This window comes from Zalophus californianus, chromosome 4 (genome assembly GCF_009762305.2).
Source record: "Zalophus californianus isolate mZalCal1 chromosome 4, mZalCal1.pri.v2, whole genome shotgun sequence".
Classification (NCBI taxonomy): Eukaryota; Metazoa; Chordata; class Mammalia; order Carnivora; family Otariidae; genus Zalophus; species Zalophus californianus.
Genome location: NC_045598.1, coordinates 99,163,696 through 99,184,832, shown reverse-complemented (window position 1 = coordinate 99,184,832; position 21,137 = coordinate 99,163,696). Strand labels below are relative to the sequence as shown.

General features: G+C 35.7%; 1 protein-coding gene across 1 annotated transcript in view; it reads right to left on the bottom strand.

Moving 5' to 3' along the window:
• The window catches only part of MAN1A2 (mannosidase alpha class 1A member 2), a 198,932-nt gene that overhangs the window by 53,377 nt on the left and 124,418 nt on the right, over positions 1-21,137 (bottom strand). Inside the window, exons 7-8 of the mRNA XM_027599147.2 lie at positions 15,582-15,705; positions 11,067-11,160 (exon numbers count right to left, since the gene is read on the bottom strand). Of these exons, the coding sequence (XP_027454948.1) occupies positions 11,067-11,160; positions 15,582-15,705 (218 nt within the window). The remainder of the gene's footprint in view (positions 1-11,066; positions 11,161-15,581; positions 15,706-21,137) is intronic.

Genomic DNA, 21,137 nt, shown 5'->3' with positions numbered 1-21,137 from the left:
ACATTTAAAAATCAATCAATGTAATTCACTATATTCAATAAACCAAAGAAGAAAATAGACACGCACACAAAAAATTTGACATCCATTCCTGATAAAAACTCTCAGCAAACCAGGAAAAACACATAAAGGGCAACTACAAGAAAACCTACAGCAAGCACTATACTATACTTAGTAAAAGACTAAATGCCTTCTCCCTAAGGTCAGAAACAGGACAAGGCTGTTCACTTTCATCACTTTTCTTCAATACTGACCCATAGGTTTTAGCAAGTGCAATGAAGCCAAAAAAGAAATGAATTAAATTTAAATAAATGGCATTCACACTGGAAATAAAGAAGTAAACTATATTTATTTAGATATAATACGACTGTCTATGAAGAAAACTCGATGGAATCTACAAAAAAAGCTACTAGAACTAAAAAGTGAAGTCAGAAAGTTGCAGATACAAGCTTAATATACTAAATCAATTCTATTTCTATATATTAGCAACAAAATATAAGAAACTAAAATTTAAAAAATCATTTTAGCAGCATCAACAATATGAAATATCTACAGATAAACGTGGTGAAACATGTGTAAGACCTGTACATAGCAAGCTACAAAGTATTTTTGAGAGAAATTATAAAGAATACCTAAATAAATGTAGACATAGATATAACTTGTTCATGAACTAGAAGGTATCAACTGTCAAACAGTGTTAAGATGTCAAATTCCCCCAAATGATCTATGGACTTCCCAATCAAAATACCAGCAGGCTTTTCTATAGAAAATGACACAGTGATTCTAAAATTAATATGGAAATGCAAAGGACCTAGATAACCAAGACAGTTTTAAGAAAAAAATGAGAGGGCTAACACTACTTGATTTCAAGCTGTAATAACCAAAACAGCATGGTACTGGCATAATAATAAATAGTTCAACAGAACAGAATAGAATTCAAAAATTTATATCTATATGTACAACTGATTCCTGATAAAGGTACAAAGACAATGCAGTGGAGAAAAGACAATTCTTTCAACAAATGGGTGCCAGAATAATTAGATACCCAGGAAAGGAAGGGAGGGAGGGAGGGAGGAACGAACTGTGATACCTATATAAAAATCCCCTCAGAGCAGATCACAGACCTAAATATAAAACCTAAATCTCTAAAACTTTTAGAAGAAAACATAGGAGGAAATCTTTGTGGCCCTGGGTTAGGCAAAGCTTTCTTAGATATGACATGAAAGAATAATTCATAAAAGAACAGACTGGTAAAATGGGACTTCATAGTTGGAATCTTCTGCTCTTTAAGATTGCTAAGAGAATGAAAAGACAAGACAAAGACAGAGAGAAAACATCTATTTTGAAAATGGGCACCTAGGGAGAGGTTGGATCACACAATTCACCAAAGAAGATAAATGGATGGGAAGTGGCACATGAAAAGACATACAACATCATTGGTCATTTTGGAAGTGACAATTAAAGCCATCAATAATTACCACTACACACCTATATTGACACAATGGCTAAACTGAAAAAACTGACCATATCAAGTACTGGTGCGTATGTAGAGGAACACCACTGATGGGAATGTAAAATGGTATATCCACTATGGAAAAGAGGTCGGCAGTATTTTTAAAAGTTAAGCATACGCACCTACTACCTGATACAAACATCCCACTCCTAAGTATGCACTCAAGAAAAGTGAGAACATATGTCAACATGAAAGCTTGCAGGTCAATGTCCACAGCACTTTATTTGTAATAATCCCAAGGTGGAAATAACCCAAATGATCATCAACAGGTGAAGGGATAAACAAATTGTGGTATTCCACAAGGTAGAATTCTACTCAGAACTACTGATATACACAATATGGGCAAATCTCAAAATAATTATTCTCTGTGAAAGAAGCCAGACAAAAATAAAGAATGCATATAAAGGATTCCATTTATATAAAGTTCTAGAAAATGCAAATATATCTATGATGAAAGAAAGCAGATCAGCAGTTGCTTGAGGAAGAAGTGAACAGGGGAATGAAAGAAGAATCATAGAGGGGGATGAGGAAACCTTTAGAGGTGATATACAGGATTATTTTGATGATTCCATAGGCATATACTTATTTAAAAACTTATCAAACTGTACACTTTAAAACATGTACTATTTGTTATACGTCAATTACATCTTAATAAAGCTATTTAAAAAAAAAGCTAGTAAACAAAACAAAAAGGATACCTGAAATTAGTCCAAACCTATTAGTAACATCAACAAATTTAACTCAGTTTTTAAAATACTAAGAGTCACACTGGGATTTAAAGATTAAAAAAAAAAAAAAACTCTATAAATACTCCATAAATACTTTTTACTAAAGATATACCTAAACCAAAATTGCTCAGGAAACTGAAAATAAGGAAATGGTCGAAAGTGAGTTGGGGATGGACAGGAGGTTTGTAAAGAAGACTTGGGGAGAGTAAGGAATAGAAGTAAACTGACTGAAGTTAAAGAACGGTCAGAGGTACTGATGATCCATTTGCAACTGGTTTCGATTTCAGCCTGTACTACTGACGATTTTCATCAGCAATGCTCAGCTGAGTATATGAATGGGAAAGGTAGATGGCGGGACTGAAACAGTTTTGGGATTTGTAGGACAGAAGAAACAGAAGGTAAGGTACTCGAGTATTCCCATACTGGCTTGGAGCCTATGCCGTCTAGGCTGGATAGGAAAAAAAGCAACAGGCAATCCTCCTGTCCAGATACTCAGGATCCTTGTTCCATTGTTTTGTTGCATCCAACCAGTAAAAACATTAGCCCAATTGTCAGTCTGCTCTACTATTATCCTCAAACTTACAATTATCACCAAGAATGAGAACCTCAGCATTGCTTGTCAACTTTAGTATGACTTTTTGGTTACTGCTCTTTCCCATTCTTTAAAACAGATAATTTGAAATCTCTTCTTCAAAAATCCCATACTGCTCTAACCTTCTTCCTACTCTCAGCACACAACCACGCCTCCTCATTCACAGAAAAAATACAAACCATTGACAGCAAAAAGAGGGAAACCCAAAAATGTATCTTTCAACTTTCTGCACCCCATCTATCAATTTATCTGTTCCTTTTGCATGTTAAAGAGGAAGATATATTACTTCTCTACATACTCCATCTCATTCTGGACCTTAATCACTTCTGCTTTCTTCTCAGGAATTCTTCCCCTCTTGGACAGTTTTAATCTTCAATTTCTACCCTCCAACTGAATCTAACTCTTTAAATATTTATTATTAATATTAAGATTAAAACAATCGAATAATCTTTCTTGACAATACTATACTCTTTCAGTTTGATACCTATCAAGTGTTTACTGAAATAAGTGAAGAAAGAGAATCATGGATGATGTCTAGATTTCTGGCTGGGCAAATGGAACAATGGTGCTCTTCACTGAAACGGGTAATACTGGAGGAGGAAATGGTTTAAAGTAGGAGTTTGAATTTGGGGCATATCGAACTGGAGGTCCCCGATGGATATCTAAATGGATATGACAAACAGGCAATCAGACATGTGGAAATCCAGAGACTGGGGGTATACACTTGGGAATTACCAATATATGAAATGGATTTGAGCCATGAGAGTTTGCATGGAGTGATTAAAGACAGTACAAATGGTACTTCAGAGCATGACATTTATAGAAGAAAGAGTCATTAAAATAACACATAGAGCATTCTCTATTTTGCACTGGCCTCGTACATATTTCTGGGTATGTTACAGATCTACAGAAAGGAAACAAGATAACAAAGACATAACAATTAAAAGAGGTGAAATTAGCAGGGAAAGGCAAAAGTCTTTGTCACCATGGTTTAGAGGAAATGCTGTTTAGGTCTGTGAATTATTGCCAGGGTTTACAGATTTAGCTGTAAGTTACCTGCATACTAGGAAAACAAGTTCTCTTTCCAGCTCTTCTAGAAGATTATACGCTTAGTAAGTAAGCAGCAGAGGCCTGAGATCCATGGTAACTACGGAATTTATCACCCGGTAGTCTTTCTTACTTAAACCACTGAATCATGCCTACCCCAGTGTCAAATCTGATGAACCATGACACTCCAAGGTCCTCTGGAGATGCAGAAATTGGTAACACATTATAAAGCACTACTAAACAGCAATGATTCATATGATCTATCTCAGCATGTTATAAAGTTAATGGCAGGTTACTAACAGAAGCTATGTCTTGAAGCGTTCTTATAGGAAATTCTAAAATAAAAGTATTTGTATCATGTCATGGTTTATGAAACATTTTCAAATATGACCTACATGATCATCGTGTTAAATAATTAGAACACATGAAGACACAAAGGCATGCAGAAGTTAAATAACTTATCTACATTACTATGTTAAATTATTAAGCAGGAAAGCCAAGGTTAGTCTTCTAACTCCAAATATTATACCCGTTCTTGTTTTTTCTACAATTTTTTAATTTAGTGGTATAAAACATAATGAATCAGTAATGACCAATTTCCTATATTGTCTTCACTTCAGTCATTAAATAGCATAGGCTAAGCACTGTGCTTAGAAAACTAGTGAGAAAACAAAGGAAAAAAAAAAGAGAGAAAATATTAATAATGTGCCTTTAAATCTAGGTTCTTTACTATATTCTTTTATATCTGTTGCCAAGTACTTTTCCTGAAGGTAATTACCAGTAATTATTCTCTGTGATTGCTATGTGCATGTCACAGATATTACCATTACTCTAATTACAATACAGTTAGCCAAAGCTGGATTGTTAAATTTCTGTTCAATTCACTGTTTGTTCTGCAGACTATTTATAGATATGACAGATGTATAGTGCTCAAAGATAATAATGGATCTGATATACTTTTCAGAAGCTGATATAAAATATACAAAAACATTAAAAGGAACAAATTGGACAATTTAGTCAAGACTACAGCTGCTAAAAGGATATCAGGATGGCTTCCCTAGGATTTTAAAGCCCCTTGCCAAGATAACCAGTGACTAGCTCTTTCTGTAACATTCTCTAAATTAACAACTATTAAGAGTGAATATATTCTGAAGAAGTAATTTAAATTTATTGTGAGAAGAAAAACAAGAAGACACTATTTTATCGCAATTTTTTAATTGCGCTGAAATATATGTAACATGAAAGTTGCCATTTTAATCATTTTTTTCAATGTATCATTCAGTGGCATTAATTACATTCACAACCTTGTACAACTATGACTATTTCCAAAACTTTTTCATCATCCCAAATAGAAACTCTGTACCTACGGAGTAGTAACTCTCAATTCCCCTTTCACTTAAGTCTCAACCTCTAATCCACTGTCTGTATGAATTTGACTACTTTAGATTTAGTAAAGTGGAATCATACAGTATTTGTCCTTTTTTGTGACTGGCTTTTTCATTTTTCATGATGCTTTCAAGGTTCATCTGTGTTGCAGCATGTGTCAGAAACCTCATTCATTTCACAGCTAAATAATATTCCATCATATGGACAGACCACATTTTGTTCATCCATTCATCTGTCGGACACTTTGGTTATTTCTACCTTTTGGCTACTACAAATAATATTGTGTAAACACTAGCATACAAGTATCTGCTTGAGTCCCTGTTTTCAAATCTTTGGGGTATATACTTAGGAGTTAAATTGCTGGATCGTCTGGAATTCTGTATTTAACTTTTTGAGGAACTATCAAATTGTTTTTCACAGTGGCTGCACCATTTTACATTCCCAACAGCAATGGACAAGGGTTCTAGTTTCTCCACATCTTTGCTAAAACATATTTTCTGTCTTTTGATTACAGCCATCCTACTAGGTGTGAAACAGAATCTCACTGGGCTTTTGACTTGCATTTCCCTAGTGACTAATGATGATGAGCATCTTTTTCATATGTTTAGTTTTCCATTTGCATATCTTCTTTAGAGAAATATCTATTCAAGTTCTTTGCCCATTTTTTAACTATCTTTTTGTTGTTGAGTTCTAAAAGTTCTTCATATATTCTGGATATTAATCCCTTATCAGACATGTGATCTGTAAATATTTTCTCTCATTCTGTGGCTTGCTTCCTCTGTCTCTATCAAGTCCTTTGACACACAAGTTTTTAATTTTAATAAAATCCAATTTTATCTATTTTTTTCTTTTGTTGCCTCTGCTTCTGAAAAAACCATTGCCAAATCCAAGGTCATGAAGGTTTTTCCCTGTTTCCTCCTAAGGGTATCATAATTTTCATTCTTAAATTCAGAGTGATGCATTTTGAGCTAAGTTTTATATATGATATAAAGTAAGGGCCCAATTTCATTCTTTTCCTTGTAGCTATCCAGTTTTCTATTATAATACCGTTTATTTAATGAGAAAATGTTATATTTTTAATAATTAAGATGCTGTCAATGCTCTACTGTTCATCATTTCAAAGACTAGCAAGTCTCAAACATTGACTAATTTTTTTCAGTATTCTAAGATTTTGATGTGGAAGATGACATCCTCTTTATATTTAAAAATATTTGTGCACCATGAAGGAAACCATCAACAAAATGAAAAGGCAACCTACTGAATGGGAGAAAATATTTGCAAATGATATAGTTGATGAGGAGTTGATATCCAAAACACATAAAAGAACTGATACAACTCAGTAACAAAAAAAAAACCCCAAAAAAACACAATTAAAAAATATACAGAGGACCTGAACAGACATTTTTCCAGAGAAGACCTAAAGATGGCCAACAGACACATGAAAAAATGCTCAATATCACTAATCAGCAAGGAAAAGCAAATCAAAACCATAATGAGATACCAGCTTACACCTGTCAGAATGGCTATTCTCAAAAAGACAAGAAATAACAAGTGTTAGCAAGGATGTGGAGAAATCAGAGCCATTGCGCATTATTGGTGGGAATGTAAACTGGTGCAACACTATAGAAAACAGTATGGAGATTTTTCAAAAAATTAAAAATAGAATTACGATATGACCCAGCAATCCCTCTTCTGGGTTTATCCAAAGAAAACAAAAACACTAATTCAAAAAGATGTATGTACCCCTATGTTCATTGTAGCATTATTTACAATCACCAAGATATGGAAGCATCCTAAGTGCCTACTGACAGATGAATAAAGAAGATGTGGTGCATATAATACAATGGACTATTACTCAGCCATAAAAAAAGAATAAAATTTTGCCATTTGTGACAACATAGATGGACCCAGAGGGTATTATGCTAAGTGAAGTAAGTCAGACAGAGAAAGACAAATACTGTATAATTTCACTCCTATCTTGAATCTAAAAAAACAAACAAAACAAGAAGTGACTCATAGATACACAGAACAAATGTGGCTGCCAGAAGGGAGGGAGTTCGGGGAATGGGAGAAATAGGTGAAGGGGATTAAGAGGCACAAACTGCCAGTTATATAATTAACAAGTCATGGGGATATGATGCACAGCATAGGAAATACAGTCAATAATATTGTAATAACTTTGTATAGTGACAGAGGGTAACCAGACCTATCAAGGTGATATACAAAAATACAGAATCACTATGTTGTATACCTGAAACTAATATAATATTGTATATCAAAAAAAAATATTGTATGTCAATTACAAATCAACTTAAAAAAAGGAATAATAGTGGGGAAAAAAAACCCAGTAGAAATAACTCCAAAGTCATCAACTGATGAATGGATAAACAACAGTGGTAGATCCATAAAATGGAATATTATTCAGGCATTAAAAAAATCCAAATATTGATGCATGCTATAATATGGAAGAATCTTTAAAACATTTTGCCAATCACAAAAGACCACATAATATGTAATTATATGGAGAGTTCAGAACAGGCAAATCTATAGAGACACAGAGTAGATAGTGGTTGTTTAAAGCTGCAAGGGGTGGGAGAACCAGCAAATAGGTAGGTGATAACTAAATGGCACCGGATTTCTTTGGGGGCTTAATCTTCTAAAATTGATGTTGGTGATGGTTACAAAACACTGTGGATAGATTAAAAACCATTCAATTGCATATTTTGCGTGAATTACATGGTATATGGGTTATATATCAATATAACTGCTTTAAAAATGTTTTTAATCTTACTTCAAAAGTGATAGATGTTCATTATCAAATTTAAACTAATAAAGGAAAACAAAAAGAAGAAAATAAAAACAAACATTAAGGAAAAAACAGAAATAACATATATCTATGTTAAGTATTCTGTAACATAATTTTTAATGGCTGCATGGTATATTACATCTGAAGGTACTATAATTTATTTAACCAAATCTCTTTCATAGGATGTTTAAAATTGCAGTGTCCAGGCATTAGGCACTAGGCACAAGTAGTTATTAATTAAAATGCAGTTCTACAACCACACCAACATCTCCAATGCCCACACCCTATGTGGTTACTGACGCCTGTACAGACAGCACAAATACAGAACATTTTCCTCATCACAGAAAGTTCTATTGGACAAGACTGCTTTAGAATGTCTCCAAATTATTCCTATTATAAATAACTTCAAAGGTATAGTAAATAAACTTTTTATACATAGCTGTGCAACTTTCTTTGGAATAAATATGTAGAAATGAGTCACGGGTTCAAATGGCATACAAATTTTCACTTTTTGAAGCTCTGGGTACAGGGATGTGTCCATTTCCCTTATTAATTTAATAGATAATGAACAGTGTCTTCTGTTTAAAAGCTGCATCGAGAATCATTAGGTTGTATATCTGAAACTACTAGTTGACAGTTGACCCTTGAACAACATGTGTTTAAACTGCATGGTCCACTTACAAGCAGATTTTTTCAACAAGGTATAATACTGTAAATTTGTTTTCTATTCCTTATGATTTTCTTAATATATTCTGTAGCTACTTTTTTTGTATAAGAATATAACACAAAATATGTGTTAATCAACTGTTTATGTTTATCAGTAAGGCTTCCAGTGAAGAGTAGGCTCTTAGTAGTTAAGTTTTTGGGTGAGGAGTTAAAAATTACACACGGATTTTCTACTGTGCAGGTGGTCAGTACCCCTAAGCCCCACGTTGTTCAAAGGTCATTGTATTATATTGTTGTATTGTATGTATTACACTGTTGTATTTTATGTCAACTACACTTCAATAAAATAAGTCAAATAAAAGCTGCACTGATTTGATTAGCGTGGTTGTGAAGTGGTACAAGAGAGGGACAAAGACCTCTGGTGACCAGTCTGTGAAGATGCTACAAATAGGATACCAAAGATGGTAGTGTTCGCACGTTCTACTATAGTAGCGTAGCGGAAAGAAGGTGGTACCGCATTACATTGTCTCTATGTACTATTTATCTTCAGTAATACCACTTCCAGGGTTAAAAATGAACATCTGCTTACTTCCATTTTTTTTTTCATTAACCAACTTTTCTACTGAGATGATCTTTTTTCTTATGATCTTATAAATAGAGTTCTTGATAGAGAGGATATGAAAATTCTGTTTTCCAAATACATTCAAATGTATTTCGTTAGCTAGTTATTTGCCTTTGTTATGAAATATAAGAGATTAATGTTTATATATGGCAAAAATGGATAATCTTTTTCTTTACGGAGAAGGCTTTCCTGATTATAAAAAAAGCCTCACTTTTTAGTATTTTCATACTGTTATTTTTTTTACAGTTAAATATAAGTTTCACCTTATAGAATACACACTGGCATATGACATAAAGAAAGACCAAACATAATTTTTTCCTGTTAGAATATTCCCAAATCTATTTTAATAAAACTCTAGGGGGTGAAGTATACAATAAAATTCACCCAAATTACTAAGAAGACATCCAAACCAGTCATCCTTATCTGGAATAAGAAAAGTACATTTTTGTATTTTAGAAATGCTGCCCTCGGGCTTGTTTTTTCCAAGAAGTATCATTTTCACTCAGTCTAGGCACGGCCCTTGTATTTTCCTCAAAATAAAGAGAAAAATAAGCTACATGTAAAGAATTTCAAAAAAGTACATAAGAGGAGCCAAAGACTGAGATCTATTCCCAGATCCATGAAAGACATAACTGTATTGACCAAATTGTTTCCTTTCACAAAATAAAGGACAATTTCCTTGGATGGAGCTTCCCCAAATTCCATGACAAATGTTTTCCTATTCTTGGTAGCAAACACCAGCATAATTTCTCACTGACAGATTAAGTGGCTGTTATTTTTACTACTTTTTTATTATTTCATTATGATTTTATTAGTTTCAAAAATAATCCAAACACGTTACACCTGGGGGAAAGTTACACCTTCTAGTATTTCTTCCAGTTCTCCTATCTTTTAAGAGAGAATACTATTCATAAACCCATATTTTATTTTAATTCTTTACATTCCACATTTCCAAATAAATATTTATTATTATATTTTAAAAATCTATTCCTTCAAAGATCAATTCTAAAGCTCTAATAAGAAGATCACCCTCGCCCCAAGGAAAATACTTTCTCCTCATTGAGGAAGTCACTTCGGCCAGTCTCACATGACAACTGGTACATGCCTCTACCATAACATTTATCACATCTTATTCCAACTACATTTAAGTGTGTCTGTTTACTCTGCTGGCCTGGGAGCTCCCTAAAATCCGACCAAGTTCTATACGGTCTTTCCCCATCTCCAGTTTCATCCAAGAACTTAGCACAGAGCCTGATAAATAAAAAACCCTGATATCTATTGTTAAAATAATGGGACAAAGCTTGCCCAAGAGCAACTGCCCTCCTTTCTAATCATTTAAGATACTCATTTGTTCTTCATATTTCTTTAACAAATACCTATCCCAAGCAATGCTCTATTTACATGAAGATATGGTTTATAAATAGGGGCAACCCTTTTGTGCAAAGACTGCACTATATTTTAACAAAGTACTTTCACATACATGAAATAAAATACCGCTTTTGACACAGGTTATTTGGTATGCATTTACAAGTAGAAAAACCAAAGCTACCGAAAAATGAGAAATTTGTCAAAGGTAACAGCACTAACAGATCACAAGGTTCAATGCTGAGGGATTCTAACCCTACATGTAGTGTACTTTTCATCACATCAAGCAAGTTTTCAGACAAATAATCCTTTAACATAGCATCAGCTGTACTAGAAATACTTACACTGACCCCAGCGACCTGTTCTTGGGTTCAAATAATTTGGATAAAGACCATTTGGACGATCCATCTTCTGAAGGAGTTTCCGAATGTGCATTACCTTAACACAAATAAGGAATGCAATTAATAAAATAAATATCATCAAGGCTTTATATTAATCTAGGCTTTGTGGGTTTTCCTCACTCAGAACCTACACCATCTCCCCCCTGCTTTTTTCTGCATGTGTGGTGGTCAGGAAAGGCTTCTACTTTATAACTGATTCATTATTTTTACAAGATTATATATGATCACTAAATAAAGATCAAATAAAAATTAAAAACATGAAGAAAAGAGCACAAGAAAAACCAATTTAAATGCCAACATTTTACTATCCAGAAATAGCCATCAGAAACATCAGTGATATCATTCCAGACATATTCACTATGTACATATCTAAATATAAGAACAGAAATAATTTCATAGAAATGGAAACATAAAAGGACATTTAAAATAAATTTGAATTTAATAGATGAAAAACTGAATTGCTGAACTCTAAATACTGATTCCAGAATAGATATCCCTAAATTCCCAAAATTCCAAAAATTCTGATCCCTAAAAGATCTCCCTAACACTAAGAAGGAAAAAAAATCAAAATATACTAAAAAGCCGTAAACTTTTCCAAGGACTTTATCTGCATTCATCTATAGATTGGATGGGTTTTGTCCGTGCTTACAAAAAAAGGCACAAATGTATTCTATTCTTGGTATTCTTATTTGAGAATGTTTTCTTTACATCTGGAGGATAACTTGCTTGGTATACATGACTTGGGGAAACATCTACTTCACTATTTTCTGGGCTTGAGCACAGCACGCATCCTCTGACGACAAGGTCCCAGTCATCTTCCCTTTGGCTGGACTCTGAAATCAGGCGGTTTTAGGAATGGGCTCAGGGATGCTGTGTTCCTTCTGGTCTTTAAAGGCTGAGACCAGCTCTATGTATGACAATCTCCGTCTGAATAATTCCGTGAATCAAGGCTAGTCAGTTTGAAATGATGCTGTTAAGAAAAATGAAAAATTGCATTCCTTTGTCTTCTAAAAATTATGCACACATTGAATCCTCTCTGCCTCTTCCACCGCTATCTTTCCTCTCAGATTCTTTTTATCCCTCTCTTTTCTAATGTCTATACCTTTACTAGCTTTTCTCAATTTTGTATTCTAAGTCCATCACTATACATTCAACACTTCCTTTGTACTGCTTCCAATTTGGCCTTCATTTTTGGTGATAACTTTTTCTTGTAATTTGTTACTGATAGCATATCTTACAGTCTGAGCACTTGTATTTCTGTTGATATACTTGATTTACAGAGAGGAGGGCTCCATCATCTCCCCTCTCATGGTGATGTTTGGTCAGGACTTAACTGCTATTTTCTGAGAGGTATCTTTTGGTTATCACTTGTATATCACATGTTCCTTCCCTCTTTTTTTCTGATAACATCTTTGTATAAATTGCACCCTTATTCTTTTTTGATCAATTACTCCCTTCTATTTTCCCTGAACCAGCTATTCACACGCGAATTTGACACAGATTTGCTTCTCCCCAAATAATTGACACTAGCCATGCAGCACTGCTCATAAAAGAAAATCTGTCATTCATTCTCTTCCCTCACCAGAATTTCCTCAGAATTCTGTTATTCCAGCTTCTCAACATACCGGGTTTAGTGGGGTCCAAAGACACACCCACCATCAACCCATGACCCTGTGCTCAATGTTGCTCATGAGGACTTTGGTTTTGTACCTCAAGACATACCACTGATTTCAGAGAACTGCAGTCTACTGCCTTTTTATTTTTGAAATTTGCAACCACAAATATCCTCTCTTGTTTCCCAAACCTCTCTGCCCTTGATGGCTTATGCCAACCTTTCTTGCTATTTTGTGATGTGATATATCAAGTATCTCTGAATTTTGTTAAAAATGGAGTTTACAGTTCTGTTTCTCCTTCCTTTCAGGGAAGGTCCTGTGTGTTAGGTCCTCCACTTCAGAAATACTGTGCTAGATGACCTTCATTTTGCAAATTTATCACGCTTTTAAACTCTTTATTATGCTTTTTCTTTGTTTCTACTATGATTGTCTCTTGCCTTTATTCCATGTCAGTAAATTGGTTTTCAATTATGTACACTTTTGCTGTTTTTCATTTATTTATTCATTACAGAAATATAATGTTTAAGGTCTCAATTTGTTTCTTCAGTTCCACAATCTTTTTGTATCATTTTATGATTTGAGTTCTAATTTTACTGAGTTCAATTGCTATTATGTATAAATTACGGTGACTTTATAAGATTTGAAACAAGGTCCTTTATCAGTCTTTTACATGCTATTTACCACCATGCTTTTTTTCCACCACGTTGCAGTATTGTTTGCGTACCTGCCATGCTTTTCCTTTTCATCTTGCTCCCAATGAACAGGGTCAGTTCTGACCTGGACTTTGATTTGATATGGCACAGCTGACTTGTCCCTGAATTCCTTCCTACTGTGCATCTGGGGAGTGGGGGTTTTCCTCCCCCCTGAACACAATGTGAGATCTGGAGTACTAGTGTTCAAGAAGGATAGAGGAGGGAACCCCCTCTAGAGCTGTGGACAGTTGTATACTCAACACCCCTGGCATTGGTCTCTTCTGTGAGATTAATGGGGAGTACCAGGAATTTGTGGACTTGCTTTCTTTGCCCAGTAAGGACTCAGGACAAGGTGAGAAACAGACTTAAGTACCATACCAGAAATTTTTTACTTCTTTTTTTTGGCTGTCACTTGCTAGTGACATGAGACTGCAGCCTTTCCTCATTTCATTGCTGTTGATAAATTTTTGCTGGTCTTTATTTACTACTTTTGTTGTTATTGTTCATCTCTTCAGGAAAAGAAAAAATTCTGTGGTCTGGCTCCACTGCTGTCTTTACCTGAAAATTCCTCTCAACTGATGAAACAGTTCATACACAGAAAGGACTATATATATAGATTAATTTAAAAAATACAACACTACAAACACCTTTGCTGCTCTGCTTATGCATTCACACATCACTGTCTTTGTAATGGCTATATGCACAGTCCTGAATTTTATGTTCACCATTGTCTTAACTCTACTGAAATCACTTCGGAATCTCTAAACAAAGCATATTATTCAGTTCTGCTTGTGTTAAAATTTTTTAAAAAGTTGTATCTTTTTTTTTTTTTAAGGTGGGGGGAGGGCCAGATAGAGAGGGAGAGAGAATCTCAAGCAGGCTCCCGTGACCAGTGCAGAGACCAACTCCGGGCTTAATCTCATAACCCTGAGATCATGACCTGAGCTGAAATCAAGAGTAGGACGCTCAACTGACTGAGCCACCCAGGCGCCCGGTATTATATTATTTTAACTGATAAATGTTAACTATAATTCCTTTATTTTTTACTGCTGTATTGAATTTTATTATATAAAATGCTAATACAAACAATGCTTCCATGTATATGATATAAATGCACATCATAAATGCACATGGAACTGCTGGGCCATAGGGTATATGTATTTTAAACTTTACTACATTTGTCTTTTAAATATAAGCCTTTAATGCTCCTAGAATTGTTATAATCTACAATGCTACCCTTGCATAATGTTTCCACATGGATCTATTTAAGGAATGTTTATTCTGTTCATCAGTCTAGTTGTCTTATGCACCGATACTTCACTGTGAGTGTCGAAAACTGTGTAATACAAACCCACTCCACATGTTTTTCTTCAGGAGTGCCTTGAATTTTTCTCTTCTATATAAATTCTACAAGAGTCTTACCAAGTTTCATTTTTGTAAAAGAAGCCACTGGAGTTTTGACTGGCATTGAACTGATGCTACAGATCTATCTGGAGAGAACTAAAATTTTTATGATATTCTTTAGCTCTACATGAACATAACATACTCTCCTCTTCAGTGTCATTTAATTGTTTTGAACTTCATTTCTCTTTTGTTAGGTTTATTTGTAGGAAACTTAAACTCCTGTTCCTACCACATATGTCTTTGAAAAGTGATACTTTCTTGCTGGTTGTAGTTGGTGCAGAGAAATGCTGTTGATCTTTCATATCTATATTGATCTTTTATTCAAAACTATATATATGCTCTTATTTCTAATAATTTAAATACAAATTGTCTTAACATTTTAGGTAAATAATCTTGTAATCTGTGCATAATTACTCTTTCCATTCATCCTTTTCAATCCAATTCAATTCTTTAACTTTTTGTTCATGTTGTTTTTCTTGTCTTCCCATGCTGGCTAGGAACACTGCAGCACAATTCTGAATAGAACAGAATGTTTGAAACCTACGAATGTTTACAACTTTTCAAATAACAGTAAATATTTTAAATAGAAAGGATATTTATTTAGATAATTTAAAAAGAATAAAAGGGCCAGCGTCCTGATAAACACATTTCTAGAAAGGTGAACATTTTCCAAGCATTAGTCAAGTCTTTTGGTAAATCTTAAAGAACTCTTCTATAATAAACAGAGAAAAGAAGGCAAGAAAACTAACCTTTTTGTAGTAAACTGGGTCCCCTGTCAAGTAGCTGAGGTGGACAAACTCCATATGCAGTGTACCAAATTCAGCAAGAATGCTGCTACCTGCAGATGCCCAGCCCCAGTTTCGCCCTACTCCACTGAATGAAAGCAAAGGTAAAAGGAGACAGAATTGGAAAAAGACCAAAACATTTTTTTAATGAATACATAAACTTTCATTCTCTTAGAAATTACTATATTTTACACAATAGCTTATTTATATCTAATGGTTTATTTTATTATTTAAAAATTTTATGAATAGGTAGTTTTAAAAATCAAAATATAGAAAAGTATACAGTAAATATGTTTCACCCCAGAAATCTCATTTCTCTTCACCCCACCAGGCCCCATAGATAATCACTTTCATTAGTTTCTTATGTATTATTACAGTAATTTTATGCACATATAAGCAATCCAAATATATATATTATTTTCTTCCTTTATTAAACAAAATACAGCAAAGTGCACATACAGCTAGTTATCTTGCCTTTTACTCTTAAGATGCACTGCACTGGACTTTCCGTATCAGTTCATAAACAATTTTCTTTTTTACAGTGGCACAAAATTCCATGATATTAATGATTTTCAAGTGGAATGCCCCACCCCAGAGGCATATGAAAATGTGTGAGAGCATTCCAAGTTGTATCAAAACTTGAAGGTGCAATTAGCATTTATTGTGCTAGGGCCAAAGATGTAACATGCCCAATAATGGTCAGCACAGTGTCATAAAATAAAGAACCCTCCTGCCCCACATGCCGATAGGACGTGTGTAAAAAATTAAGTAAATTATGAACCAACATAATTCATCAATCCTCTGTTGGTGGTCCTTTAGCATTTTTCTAGTATTTTGCTATTAATAACAACTTTCACAGTGAATAATCTTATGTACATTTCTTTTGTGTAGATATATCTCTACGGTATCTTCCTACCTTTTTTCAGTCTGCCTGCCTCATAATTTATTGGAAGCTAGACTATATAAATGAAAAAGCATAGACCCTTTGAGCATTATATTCTTTCTAAAGGTTAAGTTTCTTCTGAAACACAAGTTGAGTACAGGCAGACTACTCAGGGTTCAGGCTTTGCTAAGGGTAGTCTATTTCCATTTTACCGCTACTTCTAGGGAGTGCCCTCTGGGATCTGAGCTGGAAGCTTGACGTGTACCAAGGGCCCTTCACCTTGGCAGCCTTAAACACTAATTTCTGCCTCCCCAGTACCATGTGGCTGTTAAATTTTTTTCTTTGCCCTTGAGCCTCCATCTGCTGTTTTCTGCTGGGTTTCCCTGACTCTTCCCCAGGCATGTAAAATTGTAGAATCAGTCAACAACTTGAGGGAAATTTGTACATAAATTATTGGGCTTTTCCTCTGCAAGTTCCTCCTGTCTTGAGATTTTTGTCCCTCATGCCTCAGCCACTCTGGCAACCCTAAGACCTGACCATAGTGTCCTCTGACCCAAGTGACCACCTCTTCAGGCTTGGCCTTTATGCCTCCACCAGAATTTAGAACATGCCCTCAGGGAAAAGGCCAATGTTTATATGGAGATAACTTTCTCCTAGGAAGGCCTATCTGAGTTGCTCTCCAAGGTCCTCAAACCATTTTGTCTAGCTTTATGATTGGTTTTGGTGGGAGGATTGGTCTGATATAAGGTATTCCATGGTTGGAATTGGAAGTCTAGATTAATTTTTAAGTAGCAGAGTTCACGGGTTATTCCTAAGAGAACTCTACACCATTCACCAGGGTCTTTTCTACTTTTAGGAGGAAGTAAAAATGTAAGTCTTTCTCTTATTTTATATCCACTTGCATACTGCCAATTCAATATGCCATTATTAGTTATCTGTCTTGAGAAAATATTAAAAGAGATACTAAGACATTACTACCTTGCTTAAAGTTCTTTAATTGTTTGGTGCTATTTTTACATTGTCTTTGAAAATATGACAGGCAGGCAAATAGAACGAACAGATTCTTTTGTAGCTAGAAGTGAGAATCAAGGACAAAATATGGATACAGTAACTAAGCAGTCATTCATTTGCAAATATTAAGAGCCTATTATGTTCTGGGAAATACAGTAGTGAAACTGACCTAGACTCCTATACTAAATAAGACCATTTTAAATAGTGGTAACTGTTATGAAGAAAATTTACTAGAGAAATAGAATACTACTACTAGTGACAGAAGTTAAAAGAAAAGCTCTTTATGTATAACATTCAGAGAAATTGTTTCTGAAATGACACAATATGCACTGAAATCTATATTAAGAGATGAAGAGTGATGAATAAAGAATTCCCAGTAGAGGAAACAACAAATGCAATGACCCTGTAGAGGGTGTACCTAGAGCTTAGGAAGTGGAAGTGAATGATAAAGGATGAGGTTAGAGAGCTAGGTATAACCTAGGTTACAAAGATTTCTGTAAGGCCATGCTAAATTAAAAAAAAAATTATTCTAAATGTAATGGAAAGTCATTGAGGGGAAAGGAGCAAGATGGCGGAGGAGTAGGAGACCTGGATTTCGTCTGGTCCCAGGAATTCAGCTAGATGGGGATCAAACCATTCTGAACACCTATGAACTCAACAGGAGATGGAAAAAAGAATAGCAACAACTCTCTGAACAGAAAAGCAACCACTTTCTGGAAGGTAGGACGTGGGGAGAAGTGAATCCGAGGCGATATTCAGGAGGATATACGGAGGGGGAGGGGGCCTCCGCTGGCCACTTCTGGCAAGTGATAGAGCCGTGGAGCACAAAATCGGACCTTTTAGAAGTCGGCTCCGCTGAGGGACATCGTTCCAGTGGCTAAGCGGGGGAAACCCTCGTGGGACAGTGTGGTCTCAGGACCCTCAGGGTCACAGAAAGACCGGGGCTGCCTGAGTGCGGCAGAGCTCCAGTTATGGGAGCGGGGAAGCTGGCTGCAGAGACAGAGCCGAGGCGCGGGCTCTCAGCTCGGGGTTGACATAAACTGTGATCCGCGGCCCAGTCAGGCCACTGCTACTGCGGCAGGGACACAACAAGCGGCAGATCCGGGGAGACTCCCCTTCTTCCCCTGGGAGGAGCGGCGCAGGAGCACACCGCAGGGATCTGCTGGGTTTGGAGACTCTACACTGGGTCATGCGCCACAGATAGAAACACCTGTGGCCGGAGACTGAGGAGACGGGAGTGACTGACTGCTTTTCTTTGGGAGCTCAGTGAGGAGCGGGGCCCGAGTTCTCGGCTCCTCCCAGCGGATATTGGGAGGCCGCCATTTTCACTCTCGTCCCCCAAAGCTGTAGGGAAAGACTGCAGGGAAGGAAAGCTCCCAAGACCAAACCCGAGCAGATTACTTAGCCCGGCCTGGCAAGGGCTGGGCAATTCCACCTCCGCAAAGACATTTGGGAACCACGGCAACAGGCCCCTCCCCTAGAAGATCTGCAAGAACTGCCAGCCAAGACCAAGGTTACCGATCAATGAGAAGGGCAGAACTCCAGTGCTAGGGGAATACCACACATAGAATTCATGGCTTTTTTTCCCATGATTTCTTAGTCTTTCAAAGTTAATTTTTTTAATTTTTTTTTTTTGAATTTTTCTTTTACCCTTTTTCAACCAACATCAACCCATATTTAAAAAAATCTTTTTCATTTTTAGTCATATTCTAACCCAACATAGTAGTTAACCTTATTTTTGGTGTGTATATACATATATATTGTTCTCTCCTTAAAATTTGGGGATACAATTTCTTCTAACAGACCAAAATACACCCTAAATCTCTACTGTATGGCTTTTTCTAGTCTCCTGCCTGATCACATTCTCTCCCTTTTCTTTTTCTTAAATCCTCTTCTTTCTTTTTACAACCAACTTATCAATTCCTTTTATAAAATCTATTTTAATTTTCATCCTTACAATGATATTCCATCCCTTCACTGTATTGACCCTTATTTTTATACAGATATAAGCTCTTCTTTCTTTAAAATTTTGGGAGGCACGTTCTTCTAACAGACCAAAATACACCCAAAATCTAGTGTGTGGCACTGATCTATGCACCAGCCTGATCATATCTGATCATATTCTGGTTTTGTTGGTTGGTTTATTTATTTTTTTTCTTTTTTATTTCTTTCCATTTCTTTTCCCCTGGTTTCAGGTCTCTTCTGATTTGTTTAGTGTATATTCTTCTCAAGTCGCTGTTACCCTGTTAGCATTTTGTTCTCTCATTCATCTATTCTCCTGTGGAAAAAAGGACAGGACAGAAAAAAATCACCTGGAAAAAAAAAAGAACAAGAGGCAGGAACGACTGCCAGGGAACTAATCAATACGGACATTAGTTAAGATGTCGGAACTAGACTTCAGAATGACGATTTTAAAGGTACTACCAGGGCTTGAAAAAAGCATGAAAGATATTAAGAGAAACCCTTTCTGGAGAAATAAAAACTAAAATCTAACCAAGTCGAAATCAAAAAGGCTATTAATGAGGTGCAATCAAAAATGGAGGCTCTAACTGCTAGGATAAAGGAGGCAGAAGAGAGAATTAGTGATATAGAAGACCAAATGATGGAAAATAATGAAGCTGAGAAAAAGAGAAATAAACAACTACTGGATCATGAGGGCAGAATTCGAGAGACAAGTGATACCATAAGACAAAACAACATTAAAATAATTGGGATCCCAAAAGAAGAACAAAGAGAGAGAGGGACAGAAGGTATATTGGAGCAAATTCTAGCAGAGAACTTCCCTAAATTGGGGAAGGAAACAGGCATCAAAATCCAGGAGGCACAGAGAACCCCCTCAAAATCAATAAAAATAGGACAATACCCCGACATCTAATAGTAAAATTTACGAGCCTCATAGACAAACAGAAAATCCTGAAAGCAGCTCGGGACAAGAGATCTGTAACCTACAATGGTAGAAACATTAGACTGGCAACAGACCTATCCACAGAGACCGGGCAGGCCAGAAAGGGCTGGCAAGATATATTCAGAGCACTAAAAGAGAAAAATATGCAGCCAAGAATACTATATCCAGCTAGGCTGTCACTGAAAATAGAAGGGTAGATAAAAAGCTTCCAGGACAAACAAAAACTAAAGGAATTTGCAAACACAAAACCAGCCCTACAAGAAATATTGAAAGGGGTCCCCAAAGCAATAAGAGAGCCTAAAAGTAACACAGACCAGAAAGGAACACAGACAATATACAGTAACAGTCACCTTACAGGCAATACAATGGCACTAAATTCATATCTTTCAATAGTTACCCTGAATGTAAATGGGCTAAATGCCCCAATCAAAAGACACAGGCTATCACACTGGATAAAAAAAAAAGACCATCGATATGCTGTCTGCAAGAGTCTCATTTTAGACAAAAAGACACCCTCAGATTGAAAGTGAGGGGGTGCAAAACCACTGACCATGCTAATGGACACCAAAAGAAAGCTGGGGTGGCAATCCTTATATCAGACAAATTAGATTTTAAAAACAAAGACTGTAATAAGAGATGAGGAAGGACACTATATCCTACTTAAAGGGTCTATCCAACAAGAAGATCCAACAATTGTAAATATCTATGCCCCTAACATGGG